The 22,612-nt window shown below is 40.7% G+C and overlaps 1 protein-coding gene across 2 annotated transcripts in view; it reads right to left on the reverse strand.

Annotated features, from left to right (window-relative positions):
- Smap1 (small ArfGAP 1) overlaps positions 1–18,846 on the reverse strand; it is a 78,300-nt gene extending 59,454 nt beyond the window's left edge. For both annotated transcript variants that reach the window (XM_051152973.1, XM_051152972.1), the window contains exon 1: positions 18,718–18,846. In XM_051152973.1, coding sequence (XP_051008930.1) covers positions 18,718–18,835 — 118 coding nt within the window. In that variant the 5' untranslated portion in view covers positions 18,836–18,846. The remainder of the gene's footprint in view (positions 1–18,717) is intronic.
- Positions 18,847–22,612: the final 3,766 nt, after the last annotated feature.

A 22,612-nucleotide genomic window follows, 5' to 3' on the forward strand; every position in this document is an offset into this window, starting at 1 on the left:
TGTGAGAGGTTTATATGCACTCCTTGGTTTTTGTTTATTTTAGAGAGAGAGAGAACATAAAGTTGCATAGGTATGGAGATTAGAAGGATCTGGGAGGAATAAGGAAAGGGGAAAACATCAAAATATATTGTAAGGGGGGGGAAATCTTTCAGGGGCTGGACAGACGGCTCAGTGGTTAGACACTGGCTACTCTTTCAGAGGATTTGATTCCCAGCACCCACATGTAGACTCACAGCCATCTCTAAATACAGTTCCAGGGGGAATCCAACGCCATCTTCTGGCCTCTTGCCAGGACCAGATACACAGACATACATGAAGGTAAAACACCCATTTACATACAATTAAAAAATGAAAAATAGAAAAAGAAAACTCTTTCACTAAAAAGAACTGGTACACAGACATGTGCAGACAAACCACTTATGCACATACAATAATTTTTTTTTTAAATATAGGACTAAAGTTCAGTCTGGAGCAATTTCTTCAATATAGCTGCAACCTAAGAGCACAACAAGCAAATAGGGCAGAGTACTGAATCGTGGAATATGGGGGTGACAATAGTGCAAAGGCAAAAGAGAGGCTTTGAGGAAAATATAATAAATTTATCCAATGTTGCAGAGCAGCCAAGTAGACTAGGACTAAACATCTGAATGTAATAACTAATCATTTGAGAGGCCATAGGTACTCTCATACAGATTAGGCAGAATAAGAGGCAGAGTGTCCTGGTTACTTTGAGTTGTCAACCTGACACTATCCAGAGTCAAGTGGGAAGAGGGAACTTTAACTGAAGAACTGCCTGGGTCAGACTAGCCCATGGCTATGTCTGAGAGAGATTATTTTAATTGATAATGATGTAGAAGGGCCTAGCAATCTGAGGTGACACCATCCCTAGGCAAACAAATCTGAAACGTGTAAGAAACCTAGCTCATCATGAGGCAGAGAGTAAGTTAGCAATCAGCATATCTCCATGGTTCCTGCCCCCAACTCCTTGCCTAAGTTCCCACCCTAACTTTTCTGAATGGTGGGTTGTGACCTGGAAGTATAAGTCAAACCTCTTCTCGATTTGCTTTTCTTTTTTAAGATTTATTTATTTATTATTTATACACACTCTGCCTACATGTGTGTCTGTCTGCCAGAAGAGGGCACCAGATCTCACTGTAGATGGTTGTGAGGCATGATGTGGTTGCTGGGAAATTGAACTCAGGACCTTTGGAAAAACAGACAGTGCTTTTAACCTCTGAGCCATCTCTCCAGCCTCTCAATTTGCTTTTCATCATGGTACTTTATCATAAGAACAAGAAGCAAACTAGAACGGAGTAAATTTGTCCTTATGAATTCTATTTCCAGATTAACATCTCCATCATTTTAGTCTCCAAGACCAACAGTTTAAAACAGTTCCTGTTCTCTATATTACTTCCATGACCATGCTGATCTTGATCCATCTTAAATTTTCATTTTCACAACTCTAAAATAAATTATTTATCTTTAAGATATAGAAAGAAGTAAATCTTTGCTTTCCCCTGAATATGACTCCACTACCATATCTCAGTACTTTAGAATATCTGGTCTAGAATGTTCTTCTTATTGCCCTACAAATCTAACGCCCTCTTTCAAGGCCAAGGTAGGTCCTATCACTGCCTCAAAGCCTTCTCCTCTGTTCTTTTCCCTAAAATATGTGCAGCTCCAGATAGTTTCTTCTCAGAAATAAGAGACAACAGGCACCTTCTGTTCTTTCTTTCTTTTTTCTTTCTTTCTTTCTTTTCTTTTTTTTTTTTTTAATTAGTGTGCTTCAAATGGTTTAACTTCTCACTGGGGAACTTCCTTATATGGCCAGTAATTGACATATAATTTTGAAAAACTATAAAAGAGGGGATGGAGGGGTAGAGAACAGAGAGCAGAGGGGAAGGGGGGAAGGAAGGGAAAGAGAGGAGAGAATACAAACAAATTCCATTTCAAAATTAACTGCTTGGTTGTCTTTTCTGAGAAATGGTGGCATTAAGAATGTCATTTAGTGATTTTTGTGTGCTGCATGCCAAGCACAGTATCTGACATGAAAATTAAGGCAACCTTTAGTTTACAATTAGTTGGTATAATTTTTAAACCTCTAAATTACTTCTGTCAAATAACTAAAAAAAATTTCAAAGGAGACCATAACTTACAGAATATGTAAGATATCTTTTAACAAATATGCGTGCGTGTATGCGCACGTGCGCGCGCACGCGCACACACACACACACACACACACACACACACACACACACACACAAGCGTGTGCAGCAGCAGAACACAAGAGAAGGAGGAGGGAAAAGGCAAGGAAGGCAAAGCGAATGCCCAGTGGAAAGAAATAACACTCTTGAAGTCAGGATTCACCTAACTTACACACTTCACCTTGCATATCCATCAGTACTTGTACCCATAACACTAGGTGTTCAGGGCTTTGATTCTAATCTTCCCTCCTTCCCCACAGCAGATATTATAATCTATGAATAGTAATGGTGGCATTTGCACACAATTTACACACAGTCTTCAAATTATTCCTAAAGCAGTTATACTCCATGTCATACAGTCATCTACACAGTTATTATACTACATTGCTAATAATGAAAATTAAAAGTCTGCACATGTTTAGCACACATATTTTTGAAAAAAAAAAAATTCCTTTCTGCAGTTGGTTAGATCCATGGATGCAAAGTCCAAAGGTAAGAAAGGCAAGGTGTTTTTTAAGTAACCCTGAACAAAAGCCACAGGAGTGGAAAGCCACAGAGGCTCTGCTATGTTTTCAAAACACATTTTTTGTTATCTTCTTTAAAAATGATGACAAAATGAAATTAGAACAACACCAATTACTACATTTTAACATGGTTTAACGAACACTAGAGCACTTTCTAATACTTTTCCTAAAATAATTAGGACTTATCATAAAGAGCCAAAAAGCAAACTTTAATTACTCCTTAGGCATACTGCTTTATCAATCATTTAATGATATCTTAAATTTTTTTGAGTTTCAGGTTTACAGACTCTCAATATGTTCAGAATGGTTGATCTATATTTAAAAACTGATTCAGCACAAGATTACATAGAAGTACATATATTACATATACAGTACAACTGAATACTCACATACCTTCTGCCTTGACTCAGTAAGTATTGTCTTACATTTTCTTAATTTTGTATAAAGTACCTTAATTCCAGATTTCAATAATCCTTGCATTTTATAAATCTCTAGGAAGAGACCAAATGTCACTACTATCTATGCTGTAGCTTCTTTTCTGTGGCTATGAGAAAAGACACTGACCAAAAACATCCTAGGGGCAAATATTTATTTAACTTACTATTTCCAGATCACAGTACATCACTGAGGGAAATAAAGTCTGGAGCCCAAGCAGAAACCATGGAGAAATGCTGCTTGTTGGCTGGCTCACGGCCTCATGCTTAGCTAGCTTTCTTATAAAGCCCAAGAGTACCTGCCCAGGAAGTGGCACTTCGCACAGTGGGCTGGGCCCTTTTATATTATCAAACGCAATCAAGAAAATCCCTCACAGACAGGTCCACAGACCAATAAAGAAATTTATCAGTTGATTTTTTTCAATTAACTCTAGGCTACATCAATGTCTACTGCTATGATAAAACACCATGATCAAAGGTAACTTGGGGATAGCATCTATTTCATTTTATACTTCCACATCACAGTCCATCCCTGAAGAAAGTCAGGGAAGGCACTCAAAGCAATGAAGCAGAGCCAGACGGTGGAGTACACCTTTAATCCCAGCACTCAAGGAAGCAGAGGCAGGCAGATCTCTGTGAGTTTGAGGCCAGCCTGGTCTACAGAGTGAGTTCCAGGACAGCCAGAGTTACAAGAGAAACTCTGTCTTCGGGGTGGAGGGCCAGTTCCTAAGCTAGGAATATAGCTTAGTGGTACAGTGCCCCTGATTATCATGAGCAAAGAGATTCATTCTCCAGCATGTCAAAAATAATGACACACTAAGAACTTGCTCCTTTGTATGGTATTAACTGGGACTGATACATTCTTCCTTAAGACCTTTTTGAATTAAAATAATTTAGTAAATATTAGATAAGCTTATTTAACTTGACCACTATAATTTGCTCCCTTGTATATTAAGTTATACATGTGTTTTAAACAAATTCACTTTATTATATAAATATCATATGCACAGACACATGAAATATTATTACATTTTTCCGGTACCTCATCTTTTTTTTCATTTCATTTTTGTTAATGATTGGTAAAAAGAACTGCTAAAAATAGGTTTTCGGTAACGTGGTATGGAGCAAAAGGGAGTATACTCCATTCTTATGACAGTCTCAGCCCTTCAATGAGCTAAATGTCTCTTGTGTATTTCACAAGCGCTCTGCTGGGTTTCGACCTCCAATCAGTACTGAGACAAGTATGACTAGAGGAGAGGAGGGTTGGATATTGTTCTTTCCCCCAGGACAATTGACTTTGGTTCAGTTAACAGTTTCTCCAAAATGCAAGCATTAAGAACTGAGTGTTCTGGCATGCAGAGCTTCAGAATGGTTCCTTTCCCAAGTCCTGCTGGAGGCATACACTTCTCCAACATTCCCTTTAGAATCAGGCTAAGTTCCTGGCAGTAAACCTCACAAAATTAAAAAACCTTCTTCTATGAAGGGATCCTAAGAGAAGTTTAATTCTGATTACCTTCTACCTTTAAAATATTTTCAGGGTTGTAATTTGACCCTTTGAGGTGGAGTTTTCCTTCTAGTAACTTCTGTAAAGCCGATTTGTGGATAGGTACTGTTTGAATTTGTTTTTGTCATGGAATATCTTGTTTCCTCCATCAATGGTTATTGATAGTTTCACTGGGTACAGTAGTCTGGCCCAGCATCTGTGTTCTCTTAGGGTTTGCAAGACCTCTGTCCAGGCCCTTCTGGCTTTCATGGTCTCTGCTGAGAAGTCGGGTGTAATTCTGATAGGTTTGCCATCATATGTTACTCGGCCTTTTTATCTTGCCGCTTTTAATATTTTTTCCTTGTTCTGTATATTTTGTGTTTTATTATTATGTGGCAGGAAGATTTTCTTTTCTAATCTATTCTATTTGGTGTTCTGTGGGTCTCTTGTATACTCATATGCATCTCCTTCAGATTGGGGAAATGTTCTTCTATGATTTTATTAAAGATATTTCTGGGGTGGGGAGTCGGGTGTCCTCTCTTTCCTCAATACCTATTATTCTCAAGTTTCGTCTTTTCATGGTGTCCTTGATTTCTTGGATGTTCTGTGTCAGGAACTTTTCAGATTTAGCATTTTCCTTGATGGTTGTTTTAAGTTCTACGATTGTATCTTCAAGTCCCGATATTCATTCCTCCATTTCTTGGATTCTGTTAGATAAGGCCACCTCTGTGATGCTTGCTTTCTTCTCTGAGGCCTCTCGATCACGTTTTTCTTCTGTGTGTTCTTTTATCATAGCTTCCATTTTCATCTTCAGATCTTGAACTGTTTTAATGATTTCCTTCATCTGGTTGCTTATATTTTTCTGAAATTCTTCCAATGCCTCTCTATATGACTCTTTTATGTCTTCAACCCGCTTAGTTGTGTCCTCCTGCAGTTGTTTACAGATTTTACTCGTTTCTTCCATTATCATCTTCCTTACTAAGGACTTGAGGTCATTTTCTTGTATTTCGATTGTGTTTGGGTTCTCAGGGTTCCTTTCATTGGATTGCCTTAAGGTCAACAATTAACAAATGGGACCTCATGAGGCTGAGAAGCTTCTGTAAGGCAGGAGACACTATCAACAGAACAAAGTGACAGCCTACAGACTGGGAAAAGATCTTCATCAAACCTACACCTGACAAAGGTCTAATTATCCAAAATATATAAAGAACTCAAGAAATTAAACACCACCAAACCAAATAACCCAATTAAGAAATGGGGCTCAGAACTAAACAGAGAATTCTCAACAGAGACATATCAAATGGCCGAGAAACACCTAAAGAAATGCTCAGTGTCGTTACTCATCAGAGAAATGCAAATCAAAATAACACTGAGATTCTATCTTACACCTATCGGAATGGCTAAAATCAAAAATTCAAGTGACACCACATGCTGGCGAGGATGTGGAGAAAGAGGGACACTCCTTCATTACTGGTGGGAATGCAAACTGGAACAACCACTTGAGAAATCTATCTGGCGCTTTCTCAGAAAAATGGGAATAGGGCTTCCTCAAGATCCAGCTATTCCACTCCTTGGAATATACCCAGAAAATGCTCCACCACACAACAGGGACATATGCTCAGCCATGTTCATAGCGGGCTTATTCATAATAGCCAGAACATGGAAACAGCCCAAGTGTCCCTCAGTAGAAGAATGGATAAAGAAACTATGGTACATTTACACTATGGAATACTACTCAGATATTAAAAACAAGAATTTCCCAAAATTTGTGGACAAATAGTGGGTTGAACTAGAAATGATCATAATGAGTGAGTTAACCCAGAAGCAGAAAGACTCAAATAATATATACTCACTTATAATTGGACACTAGCTCAAGGAGCATGTCCCATGAAAGTCTTCACTTACCAAGAAAGTGGGTCAGAGGGGAGGACATCCTATTGGGACTTTAGGTGAGAGAAGCATGGAGAATGGGGAAACAGAAGGACCCAGAGGGTCCTATAAACCTACAAGAAGAACATTATGATGGGCGGATCTGGGCCCAGGGGTTCTACTCAAACTATGGCACCAGCCAAGAACAATACGGGCAGTAAACTTCGAACCCCTATCCAGTTCTAGCCGATGGACAGGACACTCTCCACTGTTGAGTGGAAAGTGGGGACTAACTTTCACACGAACTCTGGTGCCCCATATTTGACCATGTCCCCTTGACGAGGAGGCCTGGTGGCACTCAGAGGAAGGATAGCAGGCTACCAAGAAGAGACTTGATACCCTATGAGCATATACAGGGGGAGGAGGTTTCCCCTCAGTCACAGACATAGGGGAGGGAAGTAGGGGGAAAGCAGGAGGGAGGGAGGGAGGAATGGGAGGATATAAGGGATGGGATAACAATTGAGCTGTAATATGAATAAATTAATAAAATATTTAAAAAATATTTTCAGGGGACACATATATATAAAAATGGCACTAATCTGTGTATCTAATGATCCATATTTGGTATGAATTATAAATAGTCTAAATGTGAATATTCATGATCTACAAAAAAGCCTAAAGCTTAGCTAGGAGGGACTGATAATTAAAAAATCATTTTTATACCATACTATATGCACTTAGTTATTTACTACTTAAGTTCTGTTACAGCTAGTTTCCACTCTGAGACCTCCACACCAGTAAACTATGAGTCTCTGTATCCTCCTTTCCTATCCAAGTCAGGGGCAGAACAGTTTACCCTAATATCTCAAGCCTCTGAAGGACTTAGGAACAGTTGGTTTTTCAAAGTCAGCCTTAACTACTCAGCCATACTAGAGTTAAGACAACCATAAATCAAAGGGAAAACCCTTTGATCTAATGCCCAGTTGTCTATTAACAGAGCAGTAATTCATTTTGGCAAAACAGCTGTGAAAATCAAGAAATCTTTCCAAATCTATGACAGAGGGATTCTTTGCACATACAAGGCATTACAAAATTAATTCTGTTTTACACACTCCTTGAGTCATTGGTATGTTAAACAGGCTACAGCAAGTACATGATTAAGAAACATATCTGCCTTCCAGACAGTCAAGGACAAAAATAAGAACAGTCTTGTCTTCAAGCAGCATAGGAAATCAGAAAAGAAGCTCAAAGATGCATGACTATATGTGAAAGCACCAGACTGACCTCTCATGTTTTGATTTCCATAAAATAGTGATTTCTAAGTCCTGGGAAGTCAACCATTCAATTCACACCAAAAATTCTAGTAACACTGAAACATAGCTCCTTGGAGTTGACAGTATTTCTTCACATATTCTGAGGAAAAATTCTTTTCAGATAGAATGACTAGTTTTAAGTATATTCATCACCATCCTGTGCCATTTTAAATACATCTAAAACATTACCCATTATAAAAATCTACATTCAAAAGCTAGGTGCCGTGGTATATGCCTTCAAAATAAGAAGTGGCTGTACCAGTGATCACTTTATATCAATAAATGTGAGTTTTCTGACACCATCACCATTCTACACTACAAGTAATTTTCAGAAGCACAAACACATCAACACTAAACCCTAAGTCTTAGGGATTTTCTTATATCAGACGATAAAATTATCCTGAATATGATTTCCCACAAAAGTCATCTTTTTTTTTTTTTTTTTTTTTAATCTGGGGCCTGAGTTCATCACTGGTCTTTAAAATATTCACTTTACAAAAGATCAAGATCAGACACCCAAAGTTCTATCATCAGTCACTCCTGAAGCAATCACCTGGACCTCTTGTGAAATGTAGACTAAAACTAGTTGAGTGAACAGAGAACAGACTATTATTAGGAAGTCTGTAATTCTCTTTCCTTGTAGCACTCAAAATCCTCACATTTATCATTCAACATATGTGAACATAATGGTAGCACATGATTCAAATAGCATCATATAGTTTAAATGAAATAAAAATTTAAAGCAAAAATAAAATAAAGTTTAAGTAAATTCTCTAATATTGCAACTAAATGCTATGGTAGTTAAACAAAGCTCTAGCAAATACTTTAAGTAGAAAATATTGACACTGATAAATACACATAGCCTGTATATTAACCTATAGATGCTTTCTTTAAAATGGGTAGTAAAAGGAAGTCCTGCAGGGCCAGCAAGATGACTCAAAGTAAAGGCAATTACCACCAAACCCAATAACCTGAATTCAATTCCAAGACAGACAGACAGACAGACAATTCCAAGACAGACAGACAGACAGACAGACAGACAGACACACACACACACACACACACACACACACACACACACACACACACAAAGCTTTTAAAGGAGGTTGTTTTTAAGGAGCCTAGGGAGATAGCTCACTAAGAGTTCTTGATTTGCCAGGTGTGGTGGTGCACACCTTTAATCCCAGAACTCAGGAGACAGAAGCAGGCAGATCTCTGTGATCTCAAGGCTAGCCTGGTCTGTAAGGAAACCCTGTCTTAAAAAAACAAAAAAAAATTTTTTTGCCAGTCAGGCACAGTAGCATATATCTATATTCCAGCACTAAGGGAGGCAGAGGCAAGTGGATCACTGTGAGTTCCCAGCCAGCCTGGTCTATAAAACAAGTACAGGACAGCCAAGGTACACAAAGAAACCCCGTCTCAAAATACTTAAAGAAAAAAAAAAGTTCCTGTTTTGCAAAAATGGAGACCTGACCCACATAAAAAGCTGGGCATGGCTGTGTGCTTGTAATTCTAGCATTGGGGGACAAAGAGGCAGATCCCAGGGCCCTGTTGGCCAAGCAGCCCAGCCTAAATAGCAAGCCTCCAGTTTAGTGAGAACTCCTATTTCAAGGGAATAAAGTAGAGAAAACTAAAAGAAGACACACAGATGTATATACCTGCACACTTACATACACCACACACACCTACAAAAATAACAAAAATAAAGCTACTTTATCATCTGAATGTGTATCTCTAGACGAAGTTGGTGCCATTAAAATTAATAATAATAAGGAGCTGGAGATGGCTCAGTAATTAAGAACATTTGATACTCCTGTAGAAGAGTGGGGTTCAGTTCCTAGCATGCATAGCTCACAACTGTATGTAATGCCGGTTCCATTTCCAGCAGATCCAACCCTGCAATCATGATGCCATGCACTCATGATGAGTTCAAATCCCTAACAGCCACCAAAAAAAAAAAAAAAAAAAAAAAAAAAAGCCAAGTATGGCAGAGCTGCCTGTAATTCCAGGAGGTAGTCTAATAAACTGGCAAGCTCCAGATTCAGTGAGATATCCTGTCTTGAAAACTAAGATGAAAAGCTATTAAAGAAGACAGAAGATAGCCCCCTGTCTGACCTCATCACCACCACCTCCGCCCTGCCTGGCTGCTTGTCTGTGTGTCTGTCCATCCCTCTCTATCTCTCAAGCACACACACATGCACACTCAGTACAAAGACATAAGACATTAAATCTAATCTGGACTATATAAGATCCTGTCTTTTTTTTTTTTTTTTTTTAAGTACGAAAAGTTGGTTATGGCCTCAACTTCAATTAATGTAAGCCTTCAAGAATGTTTTAATTACAAGGAAATACTAACATAGATGTTACATAGGTGTAGTTTAAAGAAAGGACAGATACAAGAAGACCATTAAGGCTGGTGGATCTAGACCCAAGCAGGTCAGCTCAACCCATGGTACCAGCCAAGGACAATGCATGCAGTAAACCTAGAACCCCTCTCCAGTCTAGCCAATGGACAGCACATTCTCCACAGTTGTGTGGAGAGCTGGGACTGACTTGGACATAAACTCTGGTGCCCCCTATTAGACCAATTCCCCTTTGTAGGGAGACCTGGTGACACTCAGAGGAAGAGTAAACAGGCTACCAGGAAGAGACCTGATAGGCTGTGATCTTATAGTGGGAGACAATTTCCCCTTTCTGTCACAGACCTAGGGACGGGGAATAGGATGAAAGAGGGAGGCGGGGCATGGGAAGATAGAAGTGAGGGGATAACAAATAAGATGTAATCTGAATAAATTATTTAAATTTTAAAAAAAGAGAAAAACCTCAGAGACATACAGAAAAGAAAGAACAGAGACCATAAAGAAGCAAAAGTAAGTATTTTCCATAGACGTCAAGGGGGCCAAGGACAAGTGGTCACTGCCATGTCAGAGGCAAAGCCTTAAACTCAAATCTTGCTTTGCCAATTAACTTAGACCAATGCTCTTTCAACTCTATCACAGTGTATGGGTAAAAAAATCTAGAGAGATGATACATTCTTAAGTGAAGAACATAACTTCAGACACAGAAGACAAGTCATAAGGAAGACAAAAGTAAACAAGCATTTGTCTACAGGTTAAAACAAGTTATAAAATAAAGGTAATGATGAAACAAAAGTTCTAGTTGGTTAAAGTTCTATTTTAAAGTTATGGTAGTTCTATTACTATGTGCAAAGATATAAATGAAAATGAAAACATTTTCCATTTTGACCATAATCTGAAAAACAATCTCTGATGACAGTCATTCCAATAATAACCCTTTATATCTCTTACACATTTTACAGTTTCTCCATTATTCTATCACTTATAAGGTTCAGAGCATAAACATTAGGTCCAGATCTCCTGGGTCTAAATCCTGACTCTTGTCCACATTCCTACTATACTGAGCCTCTGGTGTACTCTTACTAACAAACTAGGCTATAGAGCCAGCCAAGATGTGCCAAGACTTCAACATGTCCTGTTGATATATACTGTATTACCAATTATGCTAAGAAGTCTCTAAGATCACCCTCAGGTTCAGCAATTTGTTTGAGGATTCAAAGAGTTCAACACGGAGTTATAGTTGATGCTGCTATAACGTACCACAGGAAAAGAGAGCAGGCCCAATCAGCAAAGAACATCAGGAGGGAGTTTTCTTCCACTGGGAATACATTGGACACAATTATTGTAGCAGTGAGTTCCAACAACACATGAACTATCACAGACACTCACTAGAGACTCAACGCCTAAGTCATCATTGGTTCTAGCCAAGTACATACTGCTGTCTTGCATATATGCAAATGAAAAACTACTTGGAAGGATGTATTCAGCAAAAACCATGTTTTTATACAAATAGTCTGGGAACAGCAACAGACTCATTACTTCACATAATGAGACCATCCCTAAATCTTAGTTCTCAGTTGCCAGGCAAGAATAGACTGTGTAAATAAGGCAACTTTTCTGCACACCAGCTCCTTAGAGCTCCATGAACCTGCTCCCTATTGTGATTCCCATATCCTAAAAAGAATCTGAAATATAGTAGTCACCTAAACTTTTTTTTAGTAACATTAAAAAAAAAAAGAGTCCTGGCTCTACCAGTTCTGGGCTATATATAACTGGTAGATTAGGTTTTAGACTGTTTTCTCATCAGTAAATAAGATGAAAGGAGCATCTACCTCAAAAGGCTGGTTTGAAAATTAATGTATGTACAGTATCTTTTAGAAGAAGCATTATATAATTAGTATTATTATATCTGTATATAAATGCTATTATACACACACACACACACACACACACACACACACACACACACACACACATATATATATATATAAAACCTTACCCAAGTTACACTGGAGCTAACTCATCTTTAAATTTCCCATGAATCTGCTGGTCTATCATAGACATAACTGATAAGGGTTTCATGTCTATTAAGATCTTTAACTTATACAGGAACAAGAGCCTCCAGCAAGGCACTTACTTACTCTCCATAAGGGTGTGCTGTGGTTTGGATGCAGTCTAACCACCAAGGACTCATTCTGAAAGCTCAGGCCTCAGTTTGATGAGAGGTGGTAAAAACCTCGAATCTGTGGCAGTAGCTCACCAACATGATGGCCTGAATTTCATCTCTAGCACATGTAGAAAGCCAGCATAGTGGTGGTGTGCTTATTTAGTGCCGAGGAGATGCAGACCAGGGAATCCCTACAGCTCACTTTGCCTCTCCAACCTGCAAGCCCCAGATGTCAGTCTCAAACAAAACAAAACACATCTCTTGAAGAATGGCACCCAAGGTTGACCTCTGACTGCCACACACATGCACACACATACACATATTCACACACACAAGAAATGAACTTTTATAGTAGGTGATTAGGTTATTGGGAGTACTCTGGCTATCACCACATCTTGATTAGTTCCTAAATCCTCCCACTCTCTGGCTTCCTGTCTAGGTGATCTCGTCCTACATGCTATCATACGCCACATTTGATACAGATAAGGAGGCCTCCCCACAGCCTCTCAAACTATGTGCTCTTTTCTTTAAAGTATCAAATCTCAAATATTTGGTAATAGCAGCAGAAAACTAACATAGCCTAGAAAACACTGACGTGACCTACCAGCAAAACTGTATGTATTAAATAAACTCTTTTCAGTGGTCAGGAGAGGGGGACAGTCAACTTTTCTCATAATGCAACTTAAATAAAATACCCTCTAAATTTCTTTGCTCTTCATTGTGAAAAATAAAAACTAAGAAAGAGAAAAATGGCTGGATTCTATCTAGCAGAAGATCACCAGTACTGGTACCATTAGCAGTAAGGGTAACAAGCTCGAGTCTGTGACATATAATTAGAACAGCAAATATTTTACAGTCTTAGTGACAACTAGGGTTCAAGTTCTTTAAAGTCAGTAACATTTATATTAGGGTTCTGGAAGGGTTCAAATCCTTCAAGGTGTGTGTGCGTGTGTGCGAGCAAGCGTTCACTCGCTCACTGGTGCATGAAAGTATGTGAGACACTGTGTAAGAGTGTGGGAATGACAGAATTCATGTGAGTGTGAGTGAGAGAGTATGTGAAAGTGTGACTGTGTATATGTGTGTGAGTGTCTTTGTGAGACTGTGTGTCTGTAAGAGATGGAGTATGTGTGTAAGAGTGTGCATGAACATTTTACATAAAAGATACTAGAATGTAATTCTCCACCAATGAAGTAAAAAATAAAGGAATATTGTAAATATTTTTAAGGGACAAAATGTTAGGAGGAGAAAAAATAAAGTTCAAGTTTTAAAATAGTATGTCAGAGAAGGACCAGTGGTTTCCACTCCAGCTCTGATCTGAGGGATCTGCACATGATTATCAGAGAAAGCTTCAAGATCAGGAGAATCCTAAGAAGAGCAAAACCCCAAGCACTAAGGGTTTGGCATTTGAGGGAACTTTCAGATTAACAACTTTTTAAAACAAATTATAACTACACACCTCTGTGTGTATAAATTAATTCTGTAAGCATCAGCACCAGCTCACCACGTAACCAGATAACCTTACTTTTCAGTAAAGTTTCTGCAGAAGAGTTTCCTCTAACAGTTTAAAATAACAAACACATTAAGCATGCTCTCTAACCCCAGGCCCTGGTTAACTCTTGGGACCGGCTCTTTCAAGCAAACAGGCTCGGCTGTTTCTACTCTCTGAAGAGATTAGAAAGTGAACCGACTCCCCAAAAGGCAGGTGTCTGAAAAGATTAGAGTCAGCCAATTACAATCACGTGGAAAGTATAAGTGTATCATGAGCCATACCTCTACAGTAGAAACAACTGACAAAACTGCCTAATAGACAGTCTCAGTCTTCCCACCTGCTCACCCACTGTGAGGATAAAAGCAGCCATGGCAGTCAGGCAATGACAACACTGACAGGACGCTTGGCCTTGCAAGTGAAACTCCAGAAATGACTCCTGAGTTTTACTTCCTGCAGTTCTTTGAATGATTCCTTAAACCCCTAACGAAAAATAGATCAGTGTCTCTGTTCCCTGCTCCACCCTGGCTCATACGCCAGCAATGTATGAAGTACAATCCTCTTACCCTCATCCTTTGACTGAGGGACTCCCCTACCATATCTACCAAATCTGATCATATTTAAGGACAGCTTGCCAAAATAAAATGCCCATATAGAAACCACTTCTGTTTTTCATATACCGTACCCTGTGGATATACAGCTGTGCCCTGATTCTTGCTCTAGCTAGTGAAAGCTCACCGTACCTTCACCTCACAAGTCTCCTGTGAGTCACAGGAATACTCCAAATGCCACTCCCTTTTATAGATGTACCCTCATTCACATACCCAGGTCCCTGTCACTGACTCTGTGTTCATTCTGCCATTTATTCATACAATCAAAAGGTACTTGCTGATTTCCAGTTGCCTACCAAACGTCATTCACAGTGCTTAGCGCTGAGGAAACTACCCTGAGCAAGATGAATAAGATCTCTTCTCCTTCAAAGCTGTAATTCAATAGATATATGGAGTGCCCAGGAGTGCCCAATCATGACTTCAGAAATGTTCTAATTATAACTGTGGTAAGTAAGATTTACAACGGTGTCTCAAATATATAAATGAAAGCATAACTCAGTCTGGGAGGGTGAAGGGGAACCGCTTCCCTGGAAAGGACATGACGCAAAATGTAAAGATGAGTAAAAAAAAGCTGAACAACAACAAAAAGCCAGAGACTCATGGGGAGGACTAGGACAAAGGCTTTGAGGCAACACTCCAGGAATCGTCAAGAGCCAGTGGGCAAAGGTCAAGGTTCAGGGGAAGAGCTAGAAAGAAACAGAAGGTTGCTTCTTATAGCTCTGCTCTTGCACTTAGTGCTCTGTTTCAGAATTACTCGAATATTCAGTCTCCATGAAACACACTTCAGTTTTACAAATGTTTCTGCCCCCAAAACCTAATCCAGTGCTCAACTACTCTCAAGACCCATGGAATAAAGTTGATTTAAGCAAGCAGCTTACCCTCTGAATATTAGAAAGTTTGAACAAAACTAACTCTGGAGTCTCTGACTGCCCTAAAACTTACTAAGCAAGAGAATCGGTTTTTTTTTTTCTTTCTTTCTTTTTTTTTTTTTTTTTGGTTTTTCAAAACAGGGTTTCTCTGTGTAACCTGGGCTGTCCTGGACTCAGTTTATAGACCAGGCTGGCCTCAAACTCACAAGCACAGTGATCTGCCTGCCTCTGCCTCCCAAGTGAAAAGAACCATTTTCATTCCAATTTTTATATATTAAAAAAAAATAAAATAAAATCCAGTATTACTTGTGGATGAAGCTTTATATTCTGAAAACTAAATTTAAGATGGCAAAGGGAACTTCACCTCCTCCTTGTCCATACCAGCATCAACTAATAACCACGAGAGCTGCTTTTAAGTTTCTACAGAGTCACAGAGACAGCAGAGATGGGCAGCCCATCTGGCACTGCTTACTCTCCAGTTGTACATGTACTGCTGAATATAGTCAACAGCAGGAACCAGCACCTGTGCCATCATGTCCTCCTTCCTTACCAATGCTGTCAGTACCAGAAATACAAGCCAGTGACTAAGAAAATGTCAAAATCCAACTGGCATTCCTCTGCTAATTACCATGAGGTAACAAAACAGGGTGGCCATTAATCCTAAGCTTTAGTTTAGGTTCATGGTCTCAAAGAATAATGGGGAAACATTTTTTGAAAGTGAAAAAAAAAAAAAAACAAAAACCAATTAACTAGGATGTAGTTTCAAGACAGGATAAAAGTTCACGGCGATTGACTATTCCATGAGGGAAACATCAATACATACCCAGAATGGAATCTCTCAATAAATAATCTGTAAGGTCCTCATCATGACTTTCCTGAGTACATTTAATCAGAATTTCAACACCTACATTTATTATGGTTACTGGTATATATAACAACAGATCCAAAAATCACACAAAAAGCCAAGGATTCTACTCTATGAATATGCCATAATGGGCTCACACACACCAAGGGCACAAAAACGTTACAAAAATATACAAAGTTATATAGTGTGTAGCAATGCATACTCAGGAGGCAAGGATAGGAAAATCATAAGACTGGCTAACCAAAACCACAGACCTGTCTCAAAAAGGGGTGAGTGGAATATGTAACAGTGGAAAAATGCCTGCCCACCATGTAGAAATCACTGGTAATCCCATAGTAAACACACACACACCTATAAAATAGAGCTTAATTAAAATAAGCTATGGCTGTGCCAGTGAATACTACCTGAAATACCAAGATAAAACAATAAAATAATTTACAAAAATATTTTAACATTATTCTAGATTTTGTAGAAAAAAAAGTCTTTCTAAATGATAACAACAGATTCCACACCCTTCAAGCTGCACCCTAGAGCTCCTGAGACTAGTCTATCCACTTTCTCCACTTCTCCCCATTTTCTCCACATCTCAAGAAAAAGGAAAAAAAATATATTTAAATGATTAAACAAGACCAAAATAAAAGGCTATTCACTCAGCATACATGGACTGACTTAAGTGTTACACAACAGTGATCAAAACAAATGTGGCCTGCGCTTCAGAAGTAAAACTTCTTTACCTAATTAAAGAAGAATGTGATTGATTCTTTTCCTTCCATCTCCCAAAAATGGTAAAAAAAAAAAAAAAAAAAAAAAAAAAAAAAGTAAACACATTTAGTGAAAATCTGATTTTCTGCAATACTTTTTTGGAAAAAGAAATCTGAATTTTTAAAAATTATGTCTATACATAAAAGGAAATTACTGAGGTATTTAAGTTTTTTAAATGTGAATGGCTCTTCATGTGTCTGTGTGCCATCTGCATGCCTGGGCCAAAAGACAGCACAGGATCTGCTGAGACTGGCGTGGTTATGTGGTGGTGAGAATCAAACCCACGTCCTCTGCAAGAGCAGCCAACGCTCGTAACCTATAGCTATGTCTCCAACCCTGAATCACTGACTCTAATCACAGCTTTCACATTTACCAGCACCTTTACTATTCTATGACTCAAGATGATAAAAATGTAAACTAACTCTACCCCTTTCTTTTTCTTAGATTCTGAAAGCCCATTTTTAAGTGTTTTACAAGTAAAGAGATAAGCAAGCAACCAAGCTCCGAACAGTATTTCCAAATTACCAAGTATCAAGCAAGTAAATATTACTACAAAAATCAGGCATGTCTTTTCTTTTTAAGTGCCTTGCCTAACGATTACATAGGATAACTAACAATACACTTGACTCAGTCAAGTTACTGTAATATTGAAAAGTGCTTCATAAAATTTCTAATTAAAGTATGTATATGTGATTCTTCCAGTAAGCCAGCAGCTGTTATGACAGAGAGATAATGCTGATGTCATGAGACTCAGTTTATTCAAATACCACCAGCAATGGACTCTTTGCTCAGGGTTGAGAGAACACAGGAAAACCTCAGAAACCTTTAAGCAGCATTCCCAGTGACCGTGTCAGCTCCGAACAACTACCTATTTCTCAGAGAATAATCAAACAAATGTACTTCCAATTAAATATGTTCCTAACTGCATGAGTAGGTTTTTAAAATCTGCAACATGCCTCTCCATATTACTGACAAGACATTAAAAATAAGTCACATCTTCAAACAAAACATATCAGCTAAAAATAGTGTATCTATTTCAAAGGCTCGAGCAGAAACCTCCAACTGAACTAAAATTAGTAGGGTTTTTTTTTTTTTTTTTCCATCCCTGTATCTTTAAAATGCACCTTCCACATTTATGAAGCCTACAGACCAGTGTCCACATAATTCTCTAATGGGTCGTCTGGGAGAATCTAAGGACTATAAACTCTTCATGAACATAGCCCACTTCCCACACGACACTTGCAACCAAATTCCTCTTCGCTTTAACATCCAGAGTAAATATATGTATGTGTATATGTTATACACAGTATATACAAATAATGAAGACCCTTTCTCGATTATTTCATGTAATGACATTTCAAGCCACCACCACCCACCCCCACCCCCCGCAACGTCCTTTTTTTCAGAAACAGAAGTAAACGCCCTGTGCAAAGAAAAAAGCTGCCAGGTGGGCAGGCAGGTAGGGCTCCATCTGGGACACCGCACCGTTGGGGAAAGGGAGGTCTTGGGTCACGCCGGAGGGTCGAGAAGGGGGGACAGGGACCTAAGGGCGGCTCCACCCACGGAGCAGCGGAGGCTGAGGCAGGAGGGCTCCGGTAGCCCTCCTCAGCACTGCCCAGCCGGCGCCCTGAGGCGGTGGCAGTGTGGAGACGCCGGCTCGGAGCCTGAGAGAGCCTGAGGCCGCCCGCCCTCACGGTCAGGGCCGGCGCGGATGGTGGGAAGGTCATGGCCGCAGGAGGCCCCGGCCGAGCGGCCACCGAGCCCGCGCGCTACCTTTGGCCTCGCAGTCGGCGCAGTACTTGTTGTCCTCCTCCCTCAGCAGTTTGGACAGGATGAGCTGGTGCTGCTCGTTCAGCTTCTGAGCCTTCTCCCTACAGGAGCGTGTCGCCATGGCGGCGGCGGCGGCGGGATGGCGGGCCGGGACGCGAGGCGGACGGCGCTGGTGAGGCCGGGGAGAGAAACAGGCGCCGCTGGGGCCGTGGGCGGACTCGGCCCAGGAAGCGGCAGCGGCGGCGGTAGCGGCGGCGGCGGTGGCTGGAACCCGAGGAGGGGCGGCGGCGGCCGAGGCAGCGCCGACGTGTCCCGCCTCCTCGCCCGGCCCGCCGCACGCTCCGCCCGAGCCGGCGAGGGGCGGGGCGGGAAGAGCTGCCGCTTCCGGGACGACGGAGCGGTGGACGCTGCGCATGCGCCCAGCTGCTCGCCTGCCGGGTGTAGCCCAAGGTGATTCCAGAGAAAGCATCTGGCCACTACCCTAGGCGAGTTTTCCCACGCTTGAGGCGTGACTGTTGCTTGAAGTCTCTGGGGACCTGGAAATGGAAGACTTTTTTTTTTTTTTTTTTTAACCAGGAAGCTACTTTCACTTGTTTCCTGGCCTTTGCTTCTGCCTACACAGCATTAGAAATGTTCAAGTTATAGTTACAATGGGTAGGTGTATCCAATGTTTGTGCATCGGCAGTTTGGAAACAGTATTCTACAAGCTGGAGATAGGGATGGAATGAAATGGGGCTAAAAGTGTCTTACACTTTAGGGAAAAGTAGTGATCTAGTAGTGACATGCTTTGGGGGTAACATTTAAGTGGTTACTCTATGTAATAAATTATTCGCTCATTTAAACTGACCGTATTGATAGCCTCCTATACAGGAAAATGAGACAAAAGAGTCAAGCCACTTGGGCCCTGCGCAAGTGAAAGAGTTAAAACCAGACAATAAACCCTATCTAGGAAGAAGAAAAGTGATAAAGGAAATAATAAAAGGGTGTCACTTAACGAAACTGTGCTGTTCGGTTCCCTTCCCTGGGAGAAACTTAAGTTTAATCCTTCTTCTAAAGTCCCAAAGACAAACTTACCTAACCCTCCCTGCCCCCTCCTAGGAGGGACGTCAGGTAGTCAACAGGCCCGGCTGGGATGATCCTTTGCGAGCAGACCAAGCAGAACTCCTGAAGGCCATGGCAGCTTGGTTCAGAGGCTTCTCCTACATGAGACAATGTGAACGGCAGTCTTCGTTGCAAGAAAAGACAGTTGTAAAGCCAAGATTCATTACAGCCCATCTGGCCGACTAGGTTTGAACTCAGTGAAACAGCTGGAATGACTTGCCCCGCTGTGTGTTAATATATCATTAGTACCACGTGAGACTTACGTCAGTGCAAGCCGCACAGTTCAGGCCTGTGGTAGGAGAGATGCTACACCTGGCAAAGAACAGGATTCTCTGTGTTCCACGCTACCTAACCCTCTTGGGCATAAGATTCCAGAGAGACCAGAGTCTAGCATGGCAGGGAAGCGTGGCAGCAAGCAGCAGACATGGCTGCTGGAACGGAAGCGGGGGGGGTGGGGGGGGCGTGGGGGGGGTGGGGGGGGTGGGGCTATGTTGGGACAGGTAACCAGAAAGCAGAGCTAGCACGCTGGGAACATAGAGAGGCTTTAAAACTCAAAACCTGAGACAAAGTGACATACTTCTCAAGCTAGGCCATGCCTCCTAAATTTATCCAAACAGTGTCACTAACTAGGGACCAGTTTTTTGAACATCTGAACCTATGGGGGACTTTCAAACCACCACAATGCAGCAACAGGATGAGTCAGACAATACAGACAATGTAGGCTAGCAACCTGGGATTGCACTTGGCTCGGGCTATACATACCCTGCCCTTTCCTTTTAAAAACAAAACGTATTAATTCTTTAAAAATTTCATACATATGAGTTATTTTTTAATCATATTCACCCCCAACTTCTCTAAAGTCTTCTCAGAGCTACCTCCAACCCCTTCTCAACTTAGAGTCCTCTGGTTTGTTTGTTTTTATAAAACTCACCAAATCTTTTTTGTGTGTGCACAGCCCATATGCTCATGGCTATGAGGCTAACCACTAGAACAGTGGTTCCCAACCTTCCTAATACGGTGACCCTTTAATATAGTTCCTCATGCTGTAGCGAGCCCCCAAACATAAAATTATTTTTGTTACAACTTCATAGCTGTCATTTTGCTTCTGTTATGAGCCATAATGTAAATATCTCTTATTGTTTTAAAAAATGAAAATCCAATAAAGACTCAGGAGTCAAATGATGGGGTGAAAACCTACTAGCTCAGAAAGGCAGAGAAAGCACCCAGCTGACCTTCCTGCTCAGCTCACAAACCAGATGGAAAAAACCAAATACCAAAAGCCCCTTCTCCTTCACCACACTGTCTTAAATACCCTCTCTCAATGTCCCTCTTTCGGTTTAATCCCCCCCCCCCACCAGCTAGTTCCTTGACAGAGTTAACTTTACTCAATCCTTTTACAGAAAGCTCTTGGATTAAAGCTGTGTGCTGGGGCTGAGCCAAAACCACAAACACTTGTTTACAGTAAACAGAAAGCTCTTGGGTTTAAGATGTGTGCTAAGGCTGAGCCACACCAAACAACAGTTTTTTACAGTTCACAATCTCAGAGTTCACAATGGGATCAAATATCCTCCAACGATCCATGTTTTCCAACAGTTTTAGGTGTCATTGAACCCAATGGCTAAAGGATCGTTGAACACTCTCTTATAGGAGCTGAGATGCACAGGTTGAGCACCACTGCACTAAAGCCTAGTGCACACCCCTAATAAAAACCAATTCTCCCTCGTTCAGCAGCCATCAACTGTCAATAGCTACTCAGGTTGGGGTGGGGTCCACCAGCCCCTCTGAATAGTGAACCTAATGACCTGTGAGCCACCTAGCAACCCTGCCTACCTGCCTCAAGCTGAGAGTACACTCTACATTCAACAAAGGAGGGTTTCTCCTCCCCTAACAACTACGAAATTTGGACAGTTTCTGTTTAAATATATTCCCAGTTACATCTCGGTCTGGGCAGGGGTCCACCCAGCCTGCACAAGTCGTCCGTGCTCGTGCAATAATGCATACTGTGTCTCCAAGTGAATTTTAGGAAGAAGCGCTCATTTATTGTCTTATGCTTATACTAAATGGGGCATGCATAATTGACATGAGAAGGGACATGTGCATCAAGCAATTGGCTACATATTCTTAGTAACCAAACTCCTTTTCCCCTTGAACTCCACATAAGAAAGTCCCATGCCAGGTCGTGGTGCCACACACCTGTAATCTCAGCACTTGGGAGTCACAGGAAAGTGGATCTCTGTGTTCAAGGCCAGCCTGGTCTACAGAGCAAGTTCTAGGACAGCCAGGGTTACGCAGAGAAACCCTATTTCAAAACGAAAAAAAAAAAAAAAAAGAAAAAGAAAAAGAAAGAAAGAAAGAAAGAAAGAAGGAAGGAAGGAAGAAAAGAAAAGTCCCAAATGCTAATTGGAGCCCTTGAGGATCCTCACCCATTCCTCCTGCTGTTCTCCTGCACTGTGTTCTGATCTTTTCTATTGTTTTGCTTTTATTTAAGTGTCCTTGCTGCCTTTTCCATTCTGTGTAGGCTTTTATTTCGTTCTTGAATAAGAAGCTAAGATCCTGAAAGGACCCAGCCCAGATCCTAACAACCTGTAACAAAGATGCTCGACACTTAAGCAAATAGAAGCTTCAGCTGACAGTTCTGATATATAACAAGGAGGACCTCGGGGTGAATTTCAATTAATAGAATGAAAACTGACTCAAGTTATAAAGGAAAACATTGAGGAGGAGATGCACACACAAAGCAGAAAAACTCCAAGTAGCTTGGGAAACAGCGAGGAGCGCTGAGGTACCACACAAGGCG

This window comes from Acomys russatus, chromosome 11, assembly GCF_903995435.1.
Source record: "Acomys russatus chromosome 11, mAcoRus1.1, whole genome shotgun sequence".
NCBI classification, from domain to species: Eukaryota; Metazoa; Chordata; class Mammalia; order Rodentia; family Muridae; genus Acomys; species Acomys russatus.